The 20,623-nt window shown below is 50.3% G+C and overlaps 1 protein-coding gene across 6 annotated transcripts; it reads left to right on the forward strand.

The window, feature by feature from the left end:
• Nucleotides 1-9,081: 9,081 nt before the first annotated feature.
• Nucleotides 9,082-16,928, forward strand: NRSN2 (neurensin 2). Of its 6 annotated transcripts, XM_016937249.3 has the most exons (5): nt 9,105-9,160; nt 9,629-10,085; nt 11,315-11,448; nt 11,704-11,898; nt 15,268-16,928. In XM_016937249.3, the coding sequence occupies exons 4-5, from the start codon at nt 11,710-11,712 to the stop codon at nt 15,691-15,693; spliced, it is 615 nt and encodes a 204-aa protein (XP_016792738.1). In that variant the 5' UTR covers nt 9,105-9,160; nt 9,629-10,085; nt 11,315-11,448; nt 11,704-11,709; the 3' UTR covers nt 15,694-16,928. The 6 variants fall into 6 exon arrangements, with proteins under 6 accessions (XP_009434916.1, XP_003339388.1, XP_016792738.1 ...); XM_063802789.1 differs by lacking the exons at nt 9,629-10,085; nt 11,315-11,448 and adding an exon at nt 9,470-9,537 and having other exon boundaries at nt 9,123-9,160; nt 11,682-11,898; XM_016937247.4 differs by lacking the exons at nt 9,629-10,085; nt 11,315-11,448 and adding an exon at nt 9,470-9,537 and having other exon boundaries at nt 9,128-9,160.
• Nucleotides 16,929-20,623: the final 3,695 nt, after the last annotated feature.

The raw sequence follows: 20,623 nt of genomic DNA on the forward strand, positions 1-20,623 counted from the left end.
TGCAACCATCACCATCATCCATCTTGAGAACTCTTCATCCTGCAAAACTGAAGTTCTGGATCCACTATGCACTAACTCTCCATTTCCCCCTCCCCCTAGCTCTTAGCAACCACCATTCTGCTTTCTATATGTATGAATTTGACTATGGCATATGTCTCCTATAAGCAGAATCATACAGTGTTTACTTTTCGTGACTGGTCTATTTCACTTCGCATCATGTCCTCAAGGTTTATCCATTGCAGCATGTATCAGAATTTCCTTCTTTTTAAAGCTGAGTAATATTCTATTGCATGTGTATATCACATCTTGCTTATCCATTCATCTGTTGATAGGCACTTGGGTTGCTTCCATCTTTTAGCTATTGAGAATAATGTTGCTATGAAAATGGGTTTGGAAATTTCTCTTCAAGATACACTGCTTTCAGTTCTTTTTTTTTCTCTCTGAGACAGTCTCACTCTGTTGCCCAGGCTGGAGTGCAGTGGCACAATCTCTGCTCACTGCAACCTCCACTTCCTGGGTCCAAGCGATTCTCCTGCCTCAGCCTCCCGAGTAGCTGGGATTACAGGCTCACACCACCGCACCTGATGTGTGTGTGTGTGTGTGTGTGTGTGTGTGTGTGTGTGTGTGTGTTTAGTAGAGACGAGGCTTTGCCATGTTTGTCAGGCTGCTCTCAAATTCCTGACCTCAGGTGATCCGCCTGCCTTTGCCTCCCAAAGTGCTGGGATTACAGGAGTGAGCCACCACCCCTGGCTTCAGTTCTTTGGGGTATATAACTAGAAGTAAAATTGCCAGATCATGTGGTAATTCTATTTTTACTTTTTCAAGGAATCACTATGTATTTTCCATAGCATCTGCACCAATTTTCATTGTTATCAACAATTCACAGGGTTCCAGTTTCCCCCTATCCTTGCCAAAACTTGTTATTCTGTTTTGTTTTATGGTAGTCATCCTAATGGGTATGAAGTGACTAGGATCATTTTGAGACCCAAACAGTCACAGGCTTTTTTGTTGTTGTTGCCCAGGCTGGAGTGCAGTGGTGCAATCATAGTTGACCGCAGCCTCAACCTCCTTGGGCTCAGGTGAACCTCCCACCTCAGGCTCCCAAGGAGCTGGGACTACAGGCACACACCACCACATCCAGCTAATTTTTGTGTATTTTGTAGAGACAGGGTTTTGCCATGTTGGCCAGGCTAGTCTTGAATTCCTGGGCTCAAGCAATCCACCTGCCTCCAGCCTCCCAAAGTGCTAGGATTATAGGCACCCAGCCTCATAGGCTTTTTAGCCCAGGCTTGTGATTTCTTTGGCAGTACAATTCTCTGAAAAACTTAGGTTTCTGGCAGGGGGCAGTGGCTCACGCCTGTAATCCCAGCACTTTGGGAGGCCGAGGCGGGCGGATCACCTAAGGTTAGAAGTTCGACACCAGCCTGACCAACAGGGTGAAACCCCATCTCTACTAAATACAAAAAATTAGCCAGGCATGGTAGCATATGCCTGTAATCCCAGCTACTTGGGAGGCGGAAGCAGGAGAATCACTTGAACCCAGGAGGTGGAGGTTGCAGTGAGCCAAGATTGTGCCATTGCACTCTAGCCTGGGCAACGAGAGTGAAACTCCATCTCAAAAAAAATCTTAGGTTTCTTATCGATTTGACTGTAGTTAATGGTACTAAAACCATACCCACAATACTTTTCAATATATTGTCCTCAAGTCTGCTTTTTCCCTTTGCTTTCTATCCTAAAGCTGTCACTCTCAATGTAATGGCAATTAGCAAGAATAACAGGTGGCAGAGTTGCACCTCTAAAGTGATCTTGGCTCTGAGAGTTTTTACAGGACATTTTTCACTCAAAGCCTTTTAAAAATCCAATCCCGTACTTTAGTTGATTCTAGCCTTGAAGTACTTTAATTGATAAAAAAGAAAGTTCATAAGGTCATTGGGAAGATTAATTATCCCAGCATATAGTAAATGCTCCATAAATGATACCCATCTTCGTCACATTTTTTTTTTTTTTGAGACGGAGTCTCACTCTGTCGCCAGGCTGGAGTGGCACAATCTTGGATTGCTGCAACCTCTGCCTCCTGGGTTCAAGCAATTCTCCTGCCTCAGCCTCCCAAGCGAGTAGCTGGGACTACGGGCAGCATGCTGCCACTCCCGGCTAATTTTTTTTTTTTTTTCAGTAGAGCTGGGGTTTCACCATATTTTCTTTCTTTCTTTCTTTTCTTTCTTTCTTTCTTTCTCTTTTCTTTTCTTTTTCTTTCTTTCTTTTCTTCTCAGAGTCTCTCTCTGTCACCCAGGCTGGAGTGCAGTGGCATGATCTTGGCTCACTGCAACCTCTACTTCAAGTGATTCTCCTGCCTCAGCCTCAAGAGTAGCTGGGACTACAGGCATGTACCACCACGTCCAGATAATTTTTGTATTTTTAGTAGAGACAGAGTTTCACCACGTTGGCCAGGCTGGTCTCAAACTCCTGACCCCAAGTGATCCACCCACCTCAGCCTCCCAAAGTGCTGGGATCACAGGTGTGAGCCACCATGCCCGGACAAATTTTCCTATTTCTTAATAGATAATCCATCTTGTTTTTCTCAAAAGTAGACAGTTTATCAGGTGTCGTGTCTCTCACCTTCCCACCCTACTCACCTATAAACTAATATAACAATAACAGTAACAATAACCATAATTTGCTGAGTTCTAATTTTGTTCCAGGTACTTTGGATAAGTGTCTTATATGCACATCTCATTTCACTCTTTCAACCCCTCTGAGAGGCAAGTACTTAAATTATCTTCATTTTACAGTCAGGGAAACTGAGGCACAGAGTGTTTAAATCATGTAAGCAGTAAGTGGTGGAGCCAAGATTCAAACGCAGATCTGCTGGACTCCAGAGTTCAACTTACAGACACTACATTGTGGCTCTTCTTGGTGGCCCCCTCCCCTCCTCCCCAGGCTCTCAGAGGATACAGGATCCCTCCTTTGCTAGTCAAGGCCAGCCCATCCCCCTGTATATTTGACTTCATCTCTTCCCACTGCCCCAGGATTTCATCCACCCCTGCTCTGATATCAGGGGCCCCCTCCCCTTCTGTCCATGGTGTGGGGCTTTTTGCACTTCACACACACACACACACACACAGGTGCACATACATACACACCCCTTCTCCAAACCACTCCACAAAGGGCCCCTGCCTCCTCACTTTCTTGCCTTCCACATCACCTCTCAACCTAGTGCAATGTGGCCGCCTCCCCTATCACACCCTAAATTCTCCTGGCCAAGGTTCCCACTGACCTCCTTGTTGCCAAATCTAAGTCCTGTTGTCCTGCTGTGTGTCTCTTATGCACTTGGCAAGGCTGAGCAGGCCCTTCTTGGAAATGTGTTTCTTTGGTTTCTATGACACAATGCACCCCCACTCCAAAACACACATACACACATCCCAGATTCTTGCCCCCACCCACCACCACCTGCTATCTCTCTAGATGCTTCTGTGGTTCTTTCTCCTCCTCTGACCTCTTCAAATGTAGTATGGCGGTTTTAAAACATGTCCATAATTTTTTTATTTTTGAGATGGAGTCTCACTTTGTTGCCCGAGCTGGATACAGTGGTGCGATCAGGTGTGTGCCACCATGCTCAGCTAATTTTTTTTAACTTTTAAGTTTTTTGGAGAGATAGGGGCTCCCTATGTTGACCAAGCTGGTCTCGAGCTCCTGGGCTCAAGCGATCCTCCCATCTTGGCCTCCCAAAGTGCTAGGATTACAGACTTGAGCCATCGTGCCCAACCATGTCTATAAATTCTTTAAGACTCCTCCCACTGAGTAGCAGAGTCTGTTTCTTTCCCTTGAATCTGAGCCAAACTTAGTGACTCAGACTACAGTAGAAATGATTCTATGGTGACTTGTGAGGCTGGGTCATAAAGGCAATGTGGCCTGACTCATGGGAGTCCTGAGCTACAGTGTAAGAGGTGTCAACACTCTCAGCTGCCATGCTGTGAGGAAGCCCAACTGGCTCACGCAGAGAGACAACATGGAGAGGCCTTGAGGCTATATGAAGAGAGATGCTTGGCCAGCTCCCAGCTGCTCCAGCTCCCCAGTGCTCCGGCTTCCACTGTAACCACAAAAGAGACACCAAGGCAGAACCACCCTGATGAGTCCTTCCCAAATTCCTGACCCACAGAAATTGTGAAAGATGATAAAATCATTGGATTTGGAGTGGTCTGTTATGCAGCCATAGGCAGCCAAACAGAGGCATCTTAATCTGCTTGGGCTACTATAACAATTTAGCATGGAGCAGGTGGCTTGACAACACACATTTATTCCTCAGGTCTGCAGGGTGAAGAGTCTAAGATCAAGGTGCTGGCAAATTCCATTCTGCTGGCAACCAAGGGCCTGACTTCTGGTGTACAGACGACCATCCTATTGCAGCCCCAAATGGCACAGAGAAGAAGCCAGCTCTCAAGTCTCCTCTTATCAGGCTGTAATCCCTCCCAAAGGCCCACTTCCAAATAACATCACCTTAGGACTTCAACATATGAATATGAGGGAGATACAAACATTCAGTCTGCAGCAGAGGGCTTCGTTAGAGCTCTTACCTGAGCACGCTTCATCTCAATGTCATTGTTTTTGCCAGCTCTACATCCACTGCCCTTTCTTTTTTCGCTTTTTTTTTTTTTTTTTTTTTTTTGAGACGGAGTCTCACTCTTATCACCCAGGCTACAGTGCAGTGGCACGATCTTGGCTCACTGCAACCTCCGCCTCCCGGCTTCAAGTGATTCTCCTGCCTCAGCCTCCGGAGTAGCTGGGACTACAGGCGCACGCCACCACACCCAGCTGATTTTTGTATTTTTAGTAGAGACAGGGTTTCACCATGTTGGTCAGGCTGGTCTCAAACTCCTGACCTTGTGATCCACCTGCCTCAGCCCCCCAAAGTGCTGGGATTACAGGCATGAGCCACTGGGCCTGGCCCCACTGCCCTTTCTTACAGTAATAGTATTTCAATTTCCCTTTAGGGAAGCTCTTCAAGCAGGTTCTCAGTCCAAGAGGTTTTCCGGGTTAACCACTGCCAGCCACCCAAAGGGTGAGCAAGTAACCAGCCAATCAGAGACACTCCAGTGGGTTCAGTAAATGACATATTATCTAACTGGGGTGAGGGGAATCAATATCAGGGCTTTTCCTGAGACTATACGGAGAAACAGATTCTTTTCCCAGCAGTTAAATTTGAAGTCTGTGGCCATTTTGCTACCATATAGGGAAAATCTGCCTGACATTGAAGCCAACACAGATGAGGGAAGAGCCAAGAGATAAAGAGAAAGATCCTGAGCATCTGGATACAGCCATGCCTGAAGCCAGTGTCCCTTGACTTCTCAATTATGTGAGCCTTTATATTCCCTTTGTTTAAAGCCAGTTCAAGTTTAAAACTGCCATTTCCAGTGAGAACAATTCCCTATGTTGTATCTAAGGCCAAGACCTTGCCCCTGACTCTAGGCCAGTATGTCCTGTACAGTGCCATTCAACTCTGCCAAAAGCGAAGGGCATCACCTTCTCCATAACCTGGCTTTCCCTCATCTATTTTACATCTCTGTTAATGGGAGCATCACCCACCTGACCTATAAACATAAAAGTCAGCCTCTATCCTCTCTGTCTCTCTCCCTCTCTCTGTCTCTCTCTCTCAATCCCTGTCACTTCCCTTACTTCTTAGTAACCAAGAAGTTCTGCCAACTTAACTTTATGGACATTTTTCACACCTGCACCCTCCTTTCCATTTTTCCTGCCCACTCCAATTCTTCATCATTTCTCACCTAAATTTTTACAAAATCAATAGATAACTAACATAGAGGTGTATAGTAAAAAGTGAATTTCGGCCGGGCACGGTGGCTCATGCCTGTAATCCCAGCACTTTGGGAGGCCGAGGCAGGCAGATCATGAGGTCAGGAGATAGAGACCATCCTGGCCAACATGGTGAAACCTCATCTGTACTAAAAATACAAAAAAAAAAGTCAGCTGGGCATGGTGGCATGTGCTTGTAGTCCCAGCTACTGGGGAGGCTGAGGCAGGAGAATCACTTGAACCCGGGAGGCGGAGGTTGCAGTGAGCTGAGATCGCACCACTGCGCTCCAGCCTGGTGACAGAGCGAGACTCTGTCTCAAAAAAAAAAAAAAAAAAAAAGTGAATTTCATTCCCACCCTTGCCATCAGTTACCCTCCCCCAAGGCATCTGCTGTTACCTCTTTCTTGTCTATTTTCCCAGAAGTTCTCTATATGTGCCATCTTTTTGAGAATTTCAGATGGAGGCATACTATCGAGACTTTTCAGAACACTGCACCCTTCTTCACTTGAAGTGTGATTAATATAAATAACTATAGACTAATTTCTTCTTTCTAATGGATGCATAGTATTCCACAAAGAGATATAATGTACATAACTCGTCTTCCATTGATGGATATTTAAGCTGTGTCCCAGTTATCTGTTAGCACAGAACAAAACCCCCCAAACCTAGTGGTATAACACAACAACCACTTGAATATGCTTGTGGGTTCTGTGTGTCAGGAATTCAGGCAGGACACAGTGAGGCCAGCTTGTTTGAGTCTTCAGCTAGGAAGATTTGAAGGTTTGAAGGCTGAAGCTCATTCAAATGGCTGGCCACTGTAATCATCTTGTTCTTCCCCTTCCCCTTCCCCTTCTACAGTGCAATGGCATGATGTCGGCTCACTGCAACCTCTGCCTCCCGGGTTCAAGCAATTCTCCTGCCTCATCCTCCCTAGTAGCTGGGATTACAGGTGCACGCCACCATGCCCGGCTATTTTTGTATTTTTAGTAGAGACGGGGTTTTGCCATGTGGCCAGGCTGGTCTCGAACTCCTGAACTCAGGGGATCCACCCGCCTTGGTCTCCCAAAGTGCTGGGATTACAGGTGTGAGCCACCGTGCCTGGCCTCATCTGGTTCTTCTTCACTCACTTCTTTTATGCTTGAACTGGGATGACTCAAAGCTAAGCTTAGCTGGGACTGAGGTGTCCTCTCCTGATGGTCTTGGCACCCTCACAGCATGGCAGCCTCTAAGCAGACATGGAGCCCTAGGTAGGCAAGGTGCCTCAGGCTCCAAGAGCTAGAGTTCTAGCAGAAGTTGCCTGTACTTTTATGTCTGGACCTTAGAAGTCAGAGTGTTACTTCCACCGTACTCCATTGGTTGAAGCAGTCATCAGCTCACCCAAGATTCAGAGAGGGTACAAGGATCCCACCTCTCTATAGAGGAGTGCTAAAGAATTTGTAGCTATATTTTAAAACCACCACAGGTTGTTTCCAATCTGTAGCTATTCCTGTAGTTCATTTTACAGGCTAACATCTCTTGAATGTCTTCATTTCTCTGCACCAGGCCAAGACACTGTCATCTCTGATCTCTTCACTGATCTCTTGCTGTCACTCTTGTGCTCAACAGGCTGTTCTCTTGACAGCAGCCAGAGGTCTTTTCAGAATGAAAATCAGATCACATCCCACCCCTCTTCATAACCCTTCCATGGCTCCCCACTACCCTTGGGCTGAAGCTCAAACTCCTTACCTTGGCTTATGAGGCCCCACAAGGTCTCACTTCTGCCTGCCTCTCCAATGCCATCTCCTGTCACCATTTGGGGCCTTTAGTTTTGAGCTGCAAGAGTTCCTCCCATCACACACACACACACACACACACACACACTTAAATAAGTAAATAGAACATACAAAACGCTTAAACACTTTGCACATAATGAGCATAATAAGTTTGCTACTATTATTAGACTGTCTTCAGTAAATATTTACTGGGCTGCCTACTCAGTGCCAAGCACTATGGGAGCCTCACAGATACAACATGAACAAGAAATATGTGGCCTTGGCCAGACACGGTGGCTCACACTTACAATCCCAGCACTTTGGGAGGCCAAGGCAGGTGGATCACTTGAGCTCAAGGAGTTCAAGACCAGCCTGGGCATCATGGCAAAACCCTGTCTCTATTAAAAATACAAAAAATTAGCTAGGCATGGTAGTGCGTGCCTGTAGTCCCAGCTCCTCAGGCGACTGAGGTGGGAGGATCACCTGAGCCTTGGGAGATCGAGGCTGCAGTGAGCCGTGATCATGCCACCGCACTCCAGCCTGGACAACAGAGTGAGACGCTGTCTCAAAAAAATAAAAATTAAAAAAAAAGAAAAAGAAAAACTAAAAAGGAAGATGTGGCCCTATCTTGCAGAGCTCATTCATCTGTGTGTCCCCAGCCCCTAGCACAAGGAGAAACAGAACAGATGCTCAAGACACAAAGGCATGTTTGTGCAAGGGTGCTTGATGACGGTTGGAGGGGCACAATGACTTTCCCAAGATCACACAGCAAATATGGGACAAAATCAAGGCTGACAGCTCATGACAGGGTGTGAGGCAGATGCAGCTGCCTGGCACAGGCTGGCTCTCCAGGGAGATGGGCAGTGGGCACGCATTGCCCAGGGCAGAACTGGGGCTAGGGGAGGAAAGAACAAGGGAGGCTGTGCCATTAGCTCCTTCCAAAGTGGAGGTCACTTCTCTCCCAACCCCGAGTCCTCCACCCAAACTCCCTTCTCGAGGTACAAGGGCTGATCCTGTACCAGGGATGGGTAGGGACTCAAAGAGGAAAAGAGGATGAAAAGAGGATGGGGACTGAGCGAGATGTGAGGACTCCAGAGAGATTAGGGGCTCTCAAGGCAAGTGGGAGGGGACTTCCCGGTAGGAGCCCGGAGAGAGATGGGAGCCTGTGAAGAGGACGGGGGCCCGGCGAGGAGATGCCGGTTTCTACGCTGGGGTGGGGCTCCATGAGGGGGATGGAGACCTGGAAAAGGGACTGACGGTGCAGCGAGGAGATGAAGGCTCCGTTAAGGGACGGGTCTTCCACGAGAGGGGTGGGGAGCTGCGGGAGTGATGGCAGCTTCGGTGAGGAGTTTGAGGGACTGCAGGAGGGCTTGGGGCCCAGGGAGTCCCAGGGGTCTCTGTGAGGGAGCTGGGGTGTCCGAGCGAGCAGGGAACTCTGGAAGGGGACAGGAGCTGGGGGAGCTGCAGGCGGCCGCCGTCTGCAGAGCCGGGCCCTGAGGCGGGCCGGCGCCCCCCTCCCCCGCCCCCGTGTCGCCCCCGCCCCGAACTGCGGCGCAGGCGCGAACCGAGCCCGCTTTCGCTCGGCGGAGACGGCAGGCAGAGAGGTGAGCTCAGCCCTGCCCCACGCGCGGCCAGGCCCCAGCCCCAGCCCCTGGAGAGTCCCCGCGCTCTGCCCGCATCCTCAGCCCGGGCTGTGTCCCGCCAGGGCCAGGACCTTTGCGCCTGAGCCTCGGCTTTGGGAGGTGGGGGGTCTCAGGGAAGTAGCAGGGGCAGGAGACAGAAACAGCCCCATCGCCCCGCGACGCCTCAGGGTTGATAGGCTGGGTAGAGGCTTCAAAGGACACCCCCCACCCCCGCCAACACTTCAAACCGAAAACCCATTCCTAGCCCTCTCTGCCTCCGTTTCTCTCTAGGGAAAAGGACGCAGTTGGTGTGGACCAGGGGATCGGTGGTCCTGTCAGAAAGAGTGGCGCGGGTGCAGGTGGGGAAGGGAGCGGGGAAATGGCCTGATTTCCCCGGCCGACACCCCCTCCCCCTCCCCCTCGGGAGGGCGCCCCTTCTCCCCGACCCAGGCAGCGCGGGACGCCGTAGTGGGCGAGTCTGAGGGTCTGGGAAGGACAACGGAATGCGGCTGTGCAGAGGCGACAGATTCCATCCATCCTCGGGCCCTGGCTTCTGTCACTTCCGCCCGTGCCTCCCGCCCCTCGCCTCCTCCCTCCGCCGCAGTCTCCCCCCGTCGGACAGCGCCGCCCCCTCCTCTTCCCGCTCCCCTCCCACCAAGCTCCTCCCGGCTCCCGGCTGGGGACGCCTCCCTAGCGGTTCCCATGGCAACCCTCGTCCCGGGTGCCTGCGCCCCGCCCCCCGCCAGCTGGACCTACTCCCCGCAACCCTAAAACGCCAGGCGGAGGGGCCAGGCCGAGCGGGAGGCACCGTCAGGGTCACCTTCCCTCTCCAGTACCAGCAGGACTGAGTGATTCCGTCTATTTGGAGTGGGGGAAGCGGTGAATTGGAGGGGAGGAGCTGACCCAGGTCAACCGCCCCGAAGCCCCCTCCACACCTCCTCACCTGTGGCCTTTAACAGTGGTCTCCGCACGGAGGCTCCTACCGTCCCCCAGGCCCCGTTTATTCCCCCCTCCCGGGCCTCCCCAGCGCCTCGCCGGGGCGGGTACCGCGCGGGCCGCACCCTCCGCACAGCCCGCCCCGCCCACCTCCTCGGATGAGCCCTCCTCGCCCACCTCCTCGGATGAGCCCTCCTCGCCCACCTCCTCGGATGAGCCCTCCTCTCCAGCCCTCTCGCCCTCCTCCTCCGACGCTCCTTCGCTTTCAGTCTCTGCCTTTTCCCGCTCTCTGTCATGGCTTTTGTTGTTGTTGTTTTTCCTCCTTTTCTTCCCCGCTCTTCTTTTCCCTGAATTGTAAGTGAGGAGGGTGTACAGCCACTATTTATGGACAGGCTTTCTTGACAGCAATCTTGTGTGCCGTGTGACTCCAAGCAGAACCTCCAACCGTGTGTGTGTGTGTGTGTGTGTGTGTGTGTGTGTCGTACCTATCTGGGTAGGTCTCTGTGTGCTTTGCGAGCATGTCTGTGTGTTTCTCTGTGCTGTTTCGGTGAGTTTCTCTATGCAGGGATTTGAGGACCACATCTGATTGGAAGTGAGAGGCAGCTGTCAGGACCTTTATCGTACCCTTTGGAACAAGCACGTTGTTTCATTTTGCAGGAGGCTGCTAATTAAGGCTGAGGGCCATCATGGAGACTGGGGTAGAAGCCCAGTCCTCCCCCAACACCTCCTGGCTTTGGTTTGGGCCAAACCTGTATATGGATATACAAGTACCTTCCATTCCCAAGATCCGTGTCCACTTTTGTGGAAAAAAAAAAAAAAGGTTATTTGATAGGTTTCTCTGGAAATCTAACAGCCCTTAAGCCTAAGAGTCTTTAATCCTGAGGGACCCTGACTTTCACTTCCAATGGAGTCAAAATTCATTGGAATCTGGAGGCTTTCAGGGGCAGTCCTGGGGAGGACCTTTTATAGCCTTGCAGCTTGGGAACTCCAGCCCAAGTGTCAGCCATGACAATTACCCCCAGGAGGGGGTCTGAAGGGGAGCGGAGGGTGAGGCTCTCTCATTCCGGATATGGAGACTAAAAAGTTCAAGATGGAAGTGATAACAAAAAAATTACAGTACTAATCACAACAGCTACCATTCCTCAGCATTAGACACAATAACTGTATGAAACAAGTATGATTATTAGGTCTGTTTTACAGATGAGGAAACTGAGACCCAGAAAGGTGGAAGCACTTGTCTAAGGTCACGCCTCCAGGAAGCAGTGTGTCCACGACTCCAGTCCAAGTGGTCAGGCTCCAGAGCCCACAGTCCCAAGTACTGGGTGGCCTCCAGAGTAAACATGCACATTTATTGACACCTCCAATTGCCAGGCACTGGGCTAAGGCCTTCAGTGCATTGGCTCATTCGCAGTGTGCTTTGGGAAGGACAGGCTGGGATTCCAAAAGGCCAGACTGTGCTATGAGTGTAGGGTGTCTCGAGTGGGAGGAGAAGCGGGTGGGGCACAAAGATTTAGGGGGCTTATGAAGGTCACCATGAGCAGCTCCCACTAATCCCTCCCTCCATCAGCTGCACCTTACCTGCTCCCCAGGGGTCCATGATGCCGAGCTGCAATCGTTCCTGCAGCTGCAGCCGCGGCCCCAGCGTGGAGGATGGCAAGTGGTATGGGGTCCGCTCCTACCTGCACCTCTTCTATGAGGACTGTGCAGGCACTGCTCTCAGCGACGACCCTGAGGGACCTCCGGTCCTGTGCCCCCGCCGGCCCTGGCCCTCACTGTGTTGGAAGGTAAGGCCAGATGAGCAACTCCCATGATTCCTCTGCCTTGATGGAGGAAATGAGTCTGAATTTGAGGTTCAGAGGAAAAAAGAGATAGCGTAGTAGTTAGGAGTCTTGCACATTCAAGCAACAGAAAACCCAATTCAAATGGGTTTAAATAATGAAGGGAGCCTTCATTGTATTTGTATTTACATACAAATTATTTACATAATTATTTACATATTTATTGTATGTAAATAATGGTGGCTCATGCCTGTAATCCCAGCACTTTGGGAGGCTGAGGTGGGCAGATCACCTGAGGTCTGGAGTTCAACACCCGCTCTGTCAGCATGGCAAAACCCTTTCTCTACTAAAAATACAAAAATGGACCGGGTGCGGTAGCTCACGCCTGTAATCCCAGCACTTTGGGAGGCGGAGGCTGAGGCTGGTGGATCTCGAGGTCAGGAGTTGGAGATCAGCCTGGCCAACATAGTGAAACCCTGTCTGTACTAAAAATACAAAAATTAGCTGGGTGTGGTGGCGGGCGCCTGTAATCCCGGCTACTCGGGAGGCTGAGGCAGGAGAATCACTTGAAACCAAAAGGTGGAGGTTGCAGTGAGCTGAGATCAATCCATTGCACTCCAGCCTGGGTGAAAGAGCGAAACTGCCTCTAAAAAAAAAAAAAAAAAAAAAAATGAGCCGGGCGTGGTGGCAGGCGCCTGTAATCCCAGTTACTTAGGAGGCTGAGGCAGGAGAATTGCTTGAACCCAGGAGGCAGAGGTTGCAGTGAGCCAAGTTTGCACCATTGCACTCCAGCTGGGCGACAGAACAAGACTCTGTCTCAAAAAAAAAAAAAAAAAAAAGAAGGGAAAATGTTGCTCATTTTTTAGAAGAGACCCAAGGTCCAAGGTTGCATACTTTCAGGCAAAGTTTGATCCAGCAGTTCAACCCTTTATACCAAGGACTTTGCAAGTTTTCTTAGTCTTCAGCCTCCTCATGGTGCCCCTACCCTGGTAGCCTGTTAGCTTCAGACTCTCCCCACATGTTCCCCAAATGGCCACTACTGTGTGGTCTCTCAGGTCTTCACTCCACACCATCTAAGGGAAGTCAGCATTTCCTGTGGTATTTCCTTCAGAAAAGAAAATAGCCTGTAATCCCATCATTTTGGGAGGCCAAGGTGGGTGGATCACCTGAGGTCAGGAGTTCGAGACCAGCTTAGCCAACGTGGTGAAACCTCATCTCTACTAGAAATACAAAAATTAGCTGGGTGTGGTGATGGGCGCCTATAATCCCAGCTACTCTGGAGGCTGAGGCAGGATAATCACTAGAACCCGGGAGACAGCGGTTGCAGTGAGCAGAGATCGTGCCATTGCACTCCAGCCTGCACAACAAGAGTGAAACTCTGTCTTAAAACAACAAACAAACAAAAAATGGCCACGGGTACTGGCTCACACCTGTAATCCCAGCACTTTGAGAGGCTGAGGCTGGAGGATTGCTTGAGCCCAGGAATTCAAGATCAGCCTGGGCAACATAGTGAGACTTCATCTCTACTAAAAATAAAAAATTAGCTGGATGTAGTGGCGTGGGCCTGTGATGCCTACTACTCAAGAGGCTGAGCCAGGAGGATCGTTTGAGCCCAGGAGGTTGAAGCTGCAGTGAGCCATGATTGTGCCACTGCACTCCAGCCTGGGCAACAGAGTGAGACTCTGTCAAGAAAAGAAAAGAGAGAAGAAAGGAAGGGAGAAAGCAAAATAGTAAGATATTAAAAACATGTTACCATTTACCTTAGCACCAAAGAAGAGAGAAATACTTAGGTGTAAATCTAACAAAATATCTGCAATATGAGAAGAACTACAAAACTCAAAAGATATCAAATAACTAAATAAATGGAGAAATAGTTCATATTCGTGGATTGGAATAGTCAAGATGTTAGTTCTTCCCAACCTGATCTTTGATTCAATGCAATGCCAATCAAAACCCCAGCACGTTATTTTGTGGACGTCAAAATGTCACCTCCTCAAGGAGGAGATCCCTGGACTGAGTCGGGTCCCTTGCTTTACTCTGGGCAAACTCTGTGCCCATTCATTCTTCAATACACTTACCACTTTGCACACTTGTAGTTTATATGGAGAGGTAAAAGATTCAGGATAGCCAGAAATTTAAAAATCATTTATAAGAAACAATGCTTTTCATTCCCAGAAGTCCTGACAAGCATTGCATTGGCTCTCATTGGGTCACTTGCCAGCCTTGAACTAATTACTATGGTTAAGAGATGGACTATGCTGACTGGCAGGAAGTGAGGTTCATCTCACTTAAATCTTACTGTGGTTTCTCAATGGTAGACTGGAGTACCTTGCCAGGGCAGAGAAAAAATGTGAAGAATTGATGTCTGTAACAGCCAAGGAGACTAGTCGGCCAGGGTGCACCAATGGGTCAAGGTGTAGAGGTGGCAATGAGCTGAGTGCCTGCTATGGGCATAGCTCTTTGCTAAATATTCTCGGGAGACTGAGGCAGAGGGTCCCTTCTTCTGCTTTCAAAGGACTTCACTCTAGTGAGGAGGTAAGGTGCCAACCTCTGCAGAGAGGCCAACTTACATAACTTCAGGTCAGGTCTGTAGGGAACACCAGGAGAGGAAATGATCAAGGAAGACTTCCAAGGAAAGGTTAGTGTGTATTTAAAATTTTTAAGCATCTTCTTATTGCGAGGCACTGTGCTAGGCTCTTGGGAACACAGAATTTAAGACATGAGGTCCCTGTCTTCGAGGAACTCTTTTAGCTGTGGTTTATTTAATCATTCAGCAAACATTTATTCAGCCTTTGCTCTGTGCCGGCACGTGCTAGGCACAGAAGACTCCTAGTGAGCCAAAACAGGCACAGTCTGCTCTCATGGAGCTCTCAGTACTGCGGGAGAGGCAGACGTCACTTACATAGCAACCAAAATACATGTCCAAGTGTGCACAATGGTAAGTGTATTGAAGAATGAATGGGCACAGTTTGCCCAGAGTAAAGCAAGAGACCTGACTCAGTCCCGGGGTCTTCTCCCTGAGGAGGTGAGGTTTGAGATGAGATCTTATGGTGCATAGGAGTTAACCCAACAGAGACAGGGAAGGTAGAAAGGATAAAGAGATGAGTTGGGATGGAGGGAAACGCAGGGTTGGCCGGAGAAACCCACTGCTAGGTGGGAGCTGGGAAGGAAATTAAGAGGCCTCAGGATTCCAAATAAAACATGACAGTTTATGCCTCCTGTCAGTTAGACCCCAGCAAGTGTGTTCTGTGATTCCCATCTCCTGAGGATGGATCAAGGGGTTACCCTTAAGTCTGGTGAGGATCCGAGGTGATCCCTTGGCCAGGGGCCCCTGGCTGACCCTGACTGCTTCCTGGTCTGTCTGCTTCTCCCTAGCTCGGCCTGTCCTCGGGGACCCTGCTTCTGCTGCTGGGTGTGGCGGCTCTGACCACTGGCTATGCAGTGCCCCCCAAGCTGGAGGGCATCGGTGAGGGAGAGTTCCTGGTGTTGGATCAGCGGGCAGCCGACTACAACCAGGCCCTGGGCACCTGTCGCCTGGCAGGCACAGCGCTCTGTGTGGCAGCTGGAGTTCTGCTCGCCATCTGCCTCTTCTGGGCCATGACAGGCTGGCTGAGCCAGGACACCAAGGCAGAGCCCTTGGACCCCGAAGCCGACAGCCACGTGGAGGTCTTCGGGGATGAGCCAGAGCAGCAGTTGTCACCCATTTTCCGCAATGCCAGTGGCCAGTCATGGTTCTCGCCACCCGCCAGCCCCTTTGGGCAATCTTCTGTGCAGACTATCCAGCCCAAGAGGGACTCCTGAGCTGCCCACATGGCCTAAGATGTGGGTCCTGGATCCTTCCCCCTTCTCACCATAACCCCCTCTCAGTGTTTCCCCAACTTCTCCCTTTCAGCAGGGTCCCTTTAGAGCCCAACTCCAGGTCAAATCTGGAGCTCAAATCCCAGTGCTCCCTCCCCAGGGGTGGGGCCCCAACTCTTCCAAGATGCCAGCATTCCTCAAGTCCTCCCAAAACTTCCTACCCACACCCTCTTCCCAAGGCCCTCAGGGGCAGAAAACATCTCCTTCAACCTGTCCCCACTCCTTCCTCTGCATGACCTTGGGCAAGCCCTTGCCCTTTCAAGCCATCAGCTCCTGCCTCTCTGCCATGAGGGCTTTGGATCAGATTCCTCTTCTCGCCAGGATGAGGACACGCACTGCCCTCCATAGACACAGATGAAGGGGTGGGGGGTCATTCAGCTCGAATGGGTCCCAGATGCTCACTTGGACTTTCCCTGCAGGATGAGTGAAGATGTTTGCCTCTCACAGTGTGTCTTCTACCTGCATTTTGGCATCAGAGCCCCCCAGCCCACCCACCACAGGCAATTACTAGCCCTAGTTGATAGGTGAGGTGGGTGAAGAAGGCTGGAGGTGACATGTCCGAGGTCACACAACAAAGCAGCATGCAGGAACTAGAAACACATCTTCAGCCTCCTCCTGGGCCAGCTCTTGTGCTGCAGGTGGGGCGGAGCCAGCCCCGCACCTTCCTGGTTCCCTGAGGGTCCTCAGGGTGGAGGACAGGTTTGGCCCAGAAAGACTAGCCAGAGGCCTGATGGTCCCAGGTGGCTCTGGATATACTTTGGATATGGATTTAAATGGTCTCTAAGAGCCGGGGGTAGGGGGCAGGAAAAGTGGGTTGTCTTTGCCCCTCAAAGTCCACCTACCTAGAAACCAAGCCCACAGGTCTTGGCCGTGACCCTGAAGATAAATGTGCTCTCTCGGAGGCACCAGCCCCTCCCTCCCCAGCCGGAGGCGTCATCTCTCTTCTGTACCACTAGAGGGAGCTCTGATGCAGCTGGAGAGCAGCGCTCAAGGCTCTCGCCCCCTCCCCTCCCTAACCCTTACCTTCAGTCTCCAGCAGCCTGAAGGGCCTCCTAGGGGATCCTCAGGCGGCCCCCACCAGGGCACACCCTACTGTCCTTGTGCCTCACGCCCCCTCCTCATCCTGCACCCCTTCCATCCCACCTTCCCTTTCAATAAACAGCTGGGATGGATACTGACTTTGTTTCCTTTCTCCCTGGCCACTGGGGCGTGGGGAAGAGAAAGACACAGACTCAGGAGCACCTACTGTGTGCTGGGCACGACCCATTATTTCTCGTTCGCTCCTCAGGATAACCTGTTGAGATAGGAATTATTGTCTTCTTTTTTTTTTTTTTAAGATGTTGTCTCGCTCTGTCGCCCAGGCTGGAATGCAGGGGGGCGATCTCGGCTCACTGCAACCTCTGCCTCCTGGGTTCAACCAATTCTCCTGCCTCAGCCTCCCAAGTAGCTGATATTACAGGTGCACGCCACCACGCCTGGCTAATTTTTGTATTTATAGTGGAGACGGGGTTTTACCATGTTGGCCAGGCTGGTCTTGAACTCCTGGCCTCAAATGATCCGCCTGCCTCGGCCTCCCAAAGTGCTGGGATTACAGGGTGAGCCACCGTACCCAGACTTATTGTCTCCATTTTACAGATGCGGTAACTGATGATCAGAGAGGTGAGTGATTTATTTTTTATTTTTATTTTTAATTCTTTTTTATTTTTTTCGAGACGGAGTCTGGCTCTGTCACCCAGGCTGGAGTGCAGTGGCACGAGCTCAGCTCACTGCAAGCTCCGCCTCCCAGGTTCATGCCATTCTCCTGCCTCAGCCTCCCGAGTAGCTGGGATTATGAGTAGCTGGGACTACAGGTGCCTGCCAACACACCCAGCTAATTTTTTGTATTTTTAGTAGAGACAGAGTTTCACCATGTTAGCCAGCATGGTCTCAAATCTCCTGTCCTCGTGATCCGCCCGCCTCGGCCTCCCAAAGTGCTGGGATTACAGGCGTGAGCCACCGCGCCCGGCCTATTTTTAATTCTTTTTATTTCAGTAGCCTTTGGGGTCAAAGTGGGTTTTGGTTACATGAATTAGTTCTATAGTGATTCTGAGATTTTAGTACACCTATCACCTGAGCAGTGTATACTGTACCCAATACGCAGTTTTTTATCCCTCATCCCCTCCCAACCTCCCTGGACTCAGTCCTCAAAGTTCGTTATATCACTCTGTATGCCTATGCATCCTCATAGCTTAGCTTCCGCTTATATAAGTGAGAACCTACCGTATCTGGATTTCCGTTCCTGAGTTACTTCACTTAGGTTAATGGCCTCCAGCTCCACCCAAGTCCTGCAGTGGATTTAAATGCTCAGCCTAGGGCCTGGAGGGGTGGCTGGGCCAGGCGAGGTGGCTCACGCCTGTAATCCCAGGACTTTGGGAGGCCGAGGTGGGTGGATCACCTGAGGTCAGGAGTTCAAGACCAGCCTGGCCAACATGGTAAAACCCCATAACTACTAAAAATACAAAAATTAGCTGAGCATGGTGGTGCATGCCTGTAATCCCAGCTACTCGGGAGACTGAGGCAGGAGAATTGCTTGAACCCGGGTGGTGGAGGTTGCAGTGAACCAAGATCACACCATTGCACTCCAGCCTGGGCAACAGAGCAAGCCTCTGTCTCAAAAAAAAAAGTGCTTAGCCTGATTGGCCTATTGCCTGAGTGTGGAGCTCCTGTCTTTGGGTGGGAAGGAGATTTCTCAGCCACCTTGAGAACACACTTCCCCTAGTTCTGAAAGGAATGTGAGGGCCAGAGTGTGGGAGAGGGGGCTGAAGCCAAAGGTGAGATCTTTTCCAGGCCTGGAAGAGTAATTAACCCCTTTTGGCACTCACCAGGGGCTGGGCCTTGTTCTTAGTGCCTTACAGAATTCGGGAATTCATTTAACCAGGACGACAACCTCTGAGGTGGCGGCTATTATTCTCAAACCTAGTTTTTCCTAAACTCCAGGCTTGCGTTTCCATCTGCATTCACCTGGATGTTGAATTTAAACTCAACTATCTCAAACTGTTCTCCTTATTACCACCTCCCTGACCAAACCTGCCTCTACTATGCTGCCCACATCTTAGAGAGTAGCGTCCCCATTCTTCTGGCTGCTCCAGCCAAAACCTCCTCTCTTTCCTCACACCCTGTATCCAATCCATCAGCAAGTCCTGTCAACTCAACCTTGGAAATATATCCCGTACCCAACTACACCTCGACATCCCCGTGGCTGATTCCATGGTCTGAGCCACCAGCGCCTCCATCTGGATCATTGCACCAGCTTCCCCCGGTCTCCTGGCTTCTGAGTTTTGAACCCCACCCTACTCCACGCCTTGACTCCCCAAGTCTAATTACTACACAGTAGCCAGACAGATCTTGTTAGAACATAAACTAGGTCATGTTCCTCCTCCATTCCAAACCTTCCCATGGCTCCCGCCTAACTCAGAGTAGCCAAAACCCTCCCTGTGGCCTCCAAGGCCCTACACAATTTGCTGATTTCCACTCCCCCCGCACTTTCCTCTGTAACCCCAACTCCCACCACTCTCCAGGTTCCTGTGTCCTCTCCAGCCAGGATCCCGACTCAGGGCCTTTGCCTCACTGTTCCCTCTGCTGGGGTGCTCCTCCCCAGTTGACGACATGGGCAATTCCTTCAAGTCATTGCTCAAACATCACCTTCTCAGCAAGGCCTTCCCTGAACTGCCTATTTAGAATTGCAACCAGGCCAGGCGCAGTGGCTCAAGCCAGTAATCCCAGCACTTTGGGAGGCCGAAGCAGGTGGATCTCCTAAGGTTGGGAGTTCGAGACCAGCCTGACCAACATGGAGAAACCCCGTCTCTACTAAAAATACAAAATTACCCAGGCATGGTGTAATCCCAGGCATGTAACACATGCCTGTAATCCCAGCTACTCGGGAGGCTGAGGCAGGAGAATCACTTGAACCCAGGAGGCGGAGATTGTGGTGAGCTGAGATCGCACCATTGCACTCCAGCCTGGGCAACAAGAGCGAAACCCCATCTCAAAAAAAGGACAAACAAAAAACAAAAAAATGCAACCATGCCGGCCAGGTGGAGTGGCTCACACCTGTAATCCCAGCACTTTGGGAGGCCAACGTGGGCAGATCACCTGAGGTCAGGAGTTGGAGACCAGCCTGGGCAACATGGTGAAACCCTATCTCTACTGAAAATACAAAAATTACCCAGGCATGGTGGCACGTGTCTGTAATCCCAGCTACTTGAGAGGCTGAGGCATGACAATCACTTGAACTCGGGAGGTGGAGGTTGCAGTGAGCCAAGATCACGCCATTGCATTCCAGCTTGGGCGACAGAGCGAAACTCCGTCTCAAAAAAATAAAAGGAAGCTAACACAGAGTATAAATGGTGCAGGCAGTTTGACAATATCAAAATAGAAAATACACATGCCCTTTGATTTCTCCCTCTTATGCAGGTGGATCTATAGATTCAACTCTACATGTTGGAACACTATAGTATTATTTGTAATTAAAGCATTTGGAAACAACCTAAATGCTCATGGTAGGGGACTATTAATAAAATATGGTAAGGCTGAGTGCAGTGGCTCACGCCTGTCATCCCAGTGCTTTGGGAGGCCAAGGCAGGAGGATCACTTGAGGCCAGGAGTTCAAGACCAACCTGGGCAACATAGGGCAACATAGCAAGGCCCCATCTCTACAAAAAATTAAAAATTAGCTGGGCATGGTGGCACACGTCTGTAGTCTCAGCTATTAATATTTGGGAGGCTGAGGCAGGAGGATCACACCACTGCACTTTAGCCTGAATACTGAGTAACAAAGCAAAACCCTGTCTCTCTTAAAAAAAAAATTGGGGGGAAGGACAAGTCTTTTTTCTTT

This window comes from Pan troglodytes, chromosome 21 (assembly GCF_028858775.2).
Source record: "Pan troglodytes isolate AG18354 chromosome 21, NHGRI_mPanTro3-v2.0_pri, whole genome shotgun sequence".
NCBI lineage: Eukaryota > Metazoa > Chordata > Mammalia > Primates > Hominidae > Pan > Pan troglodytes.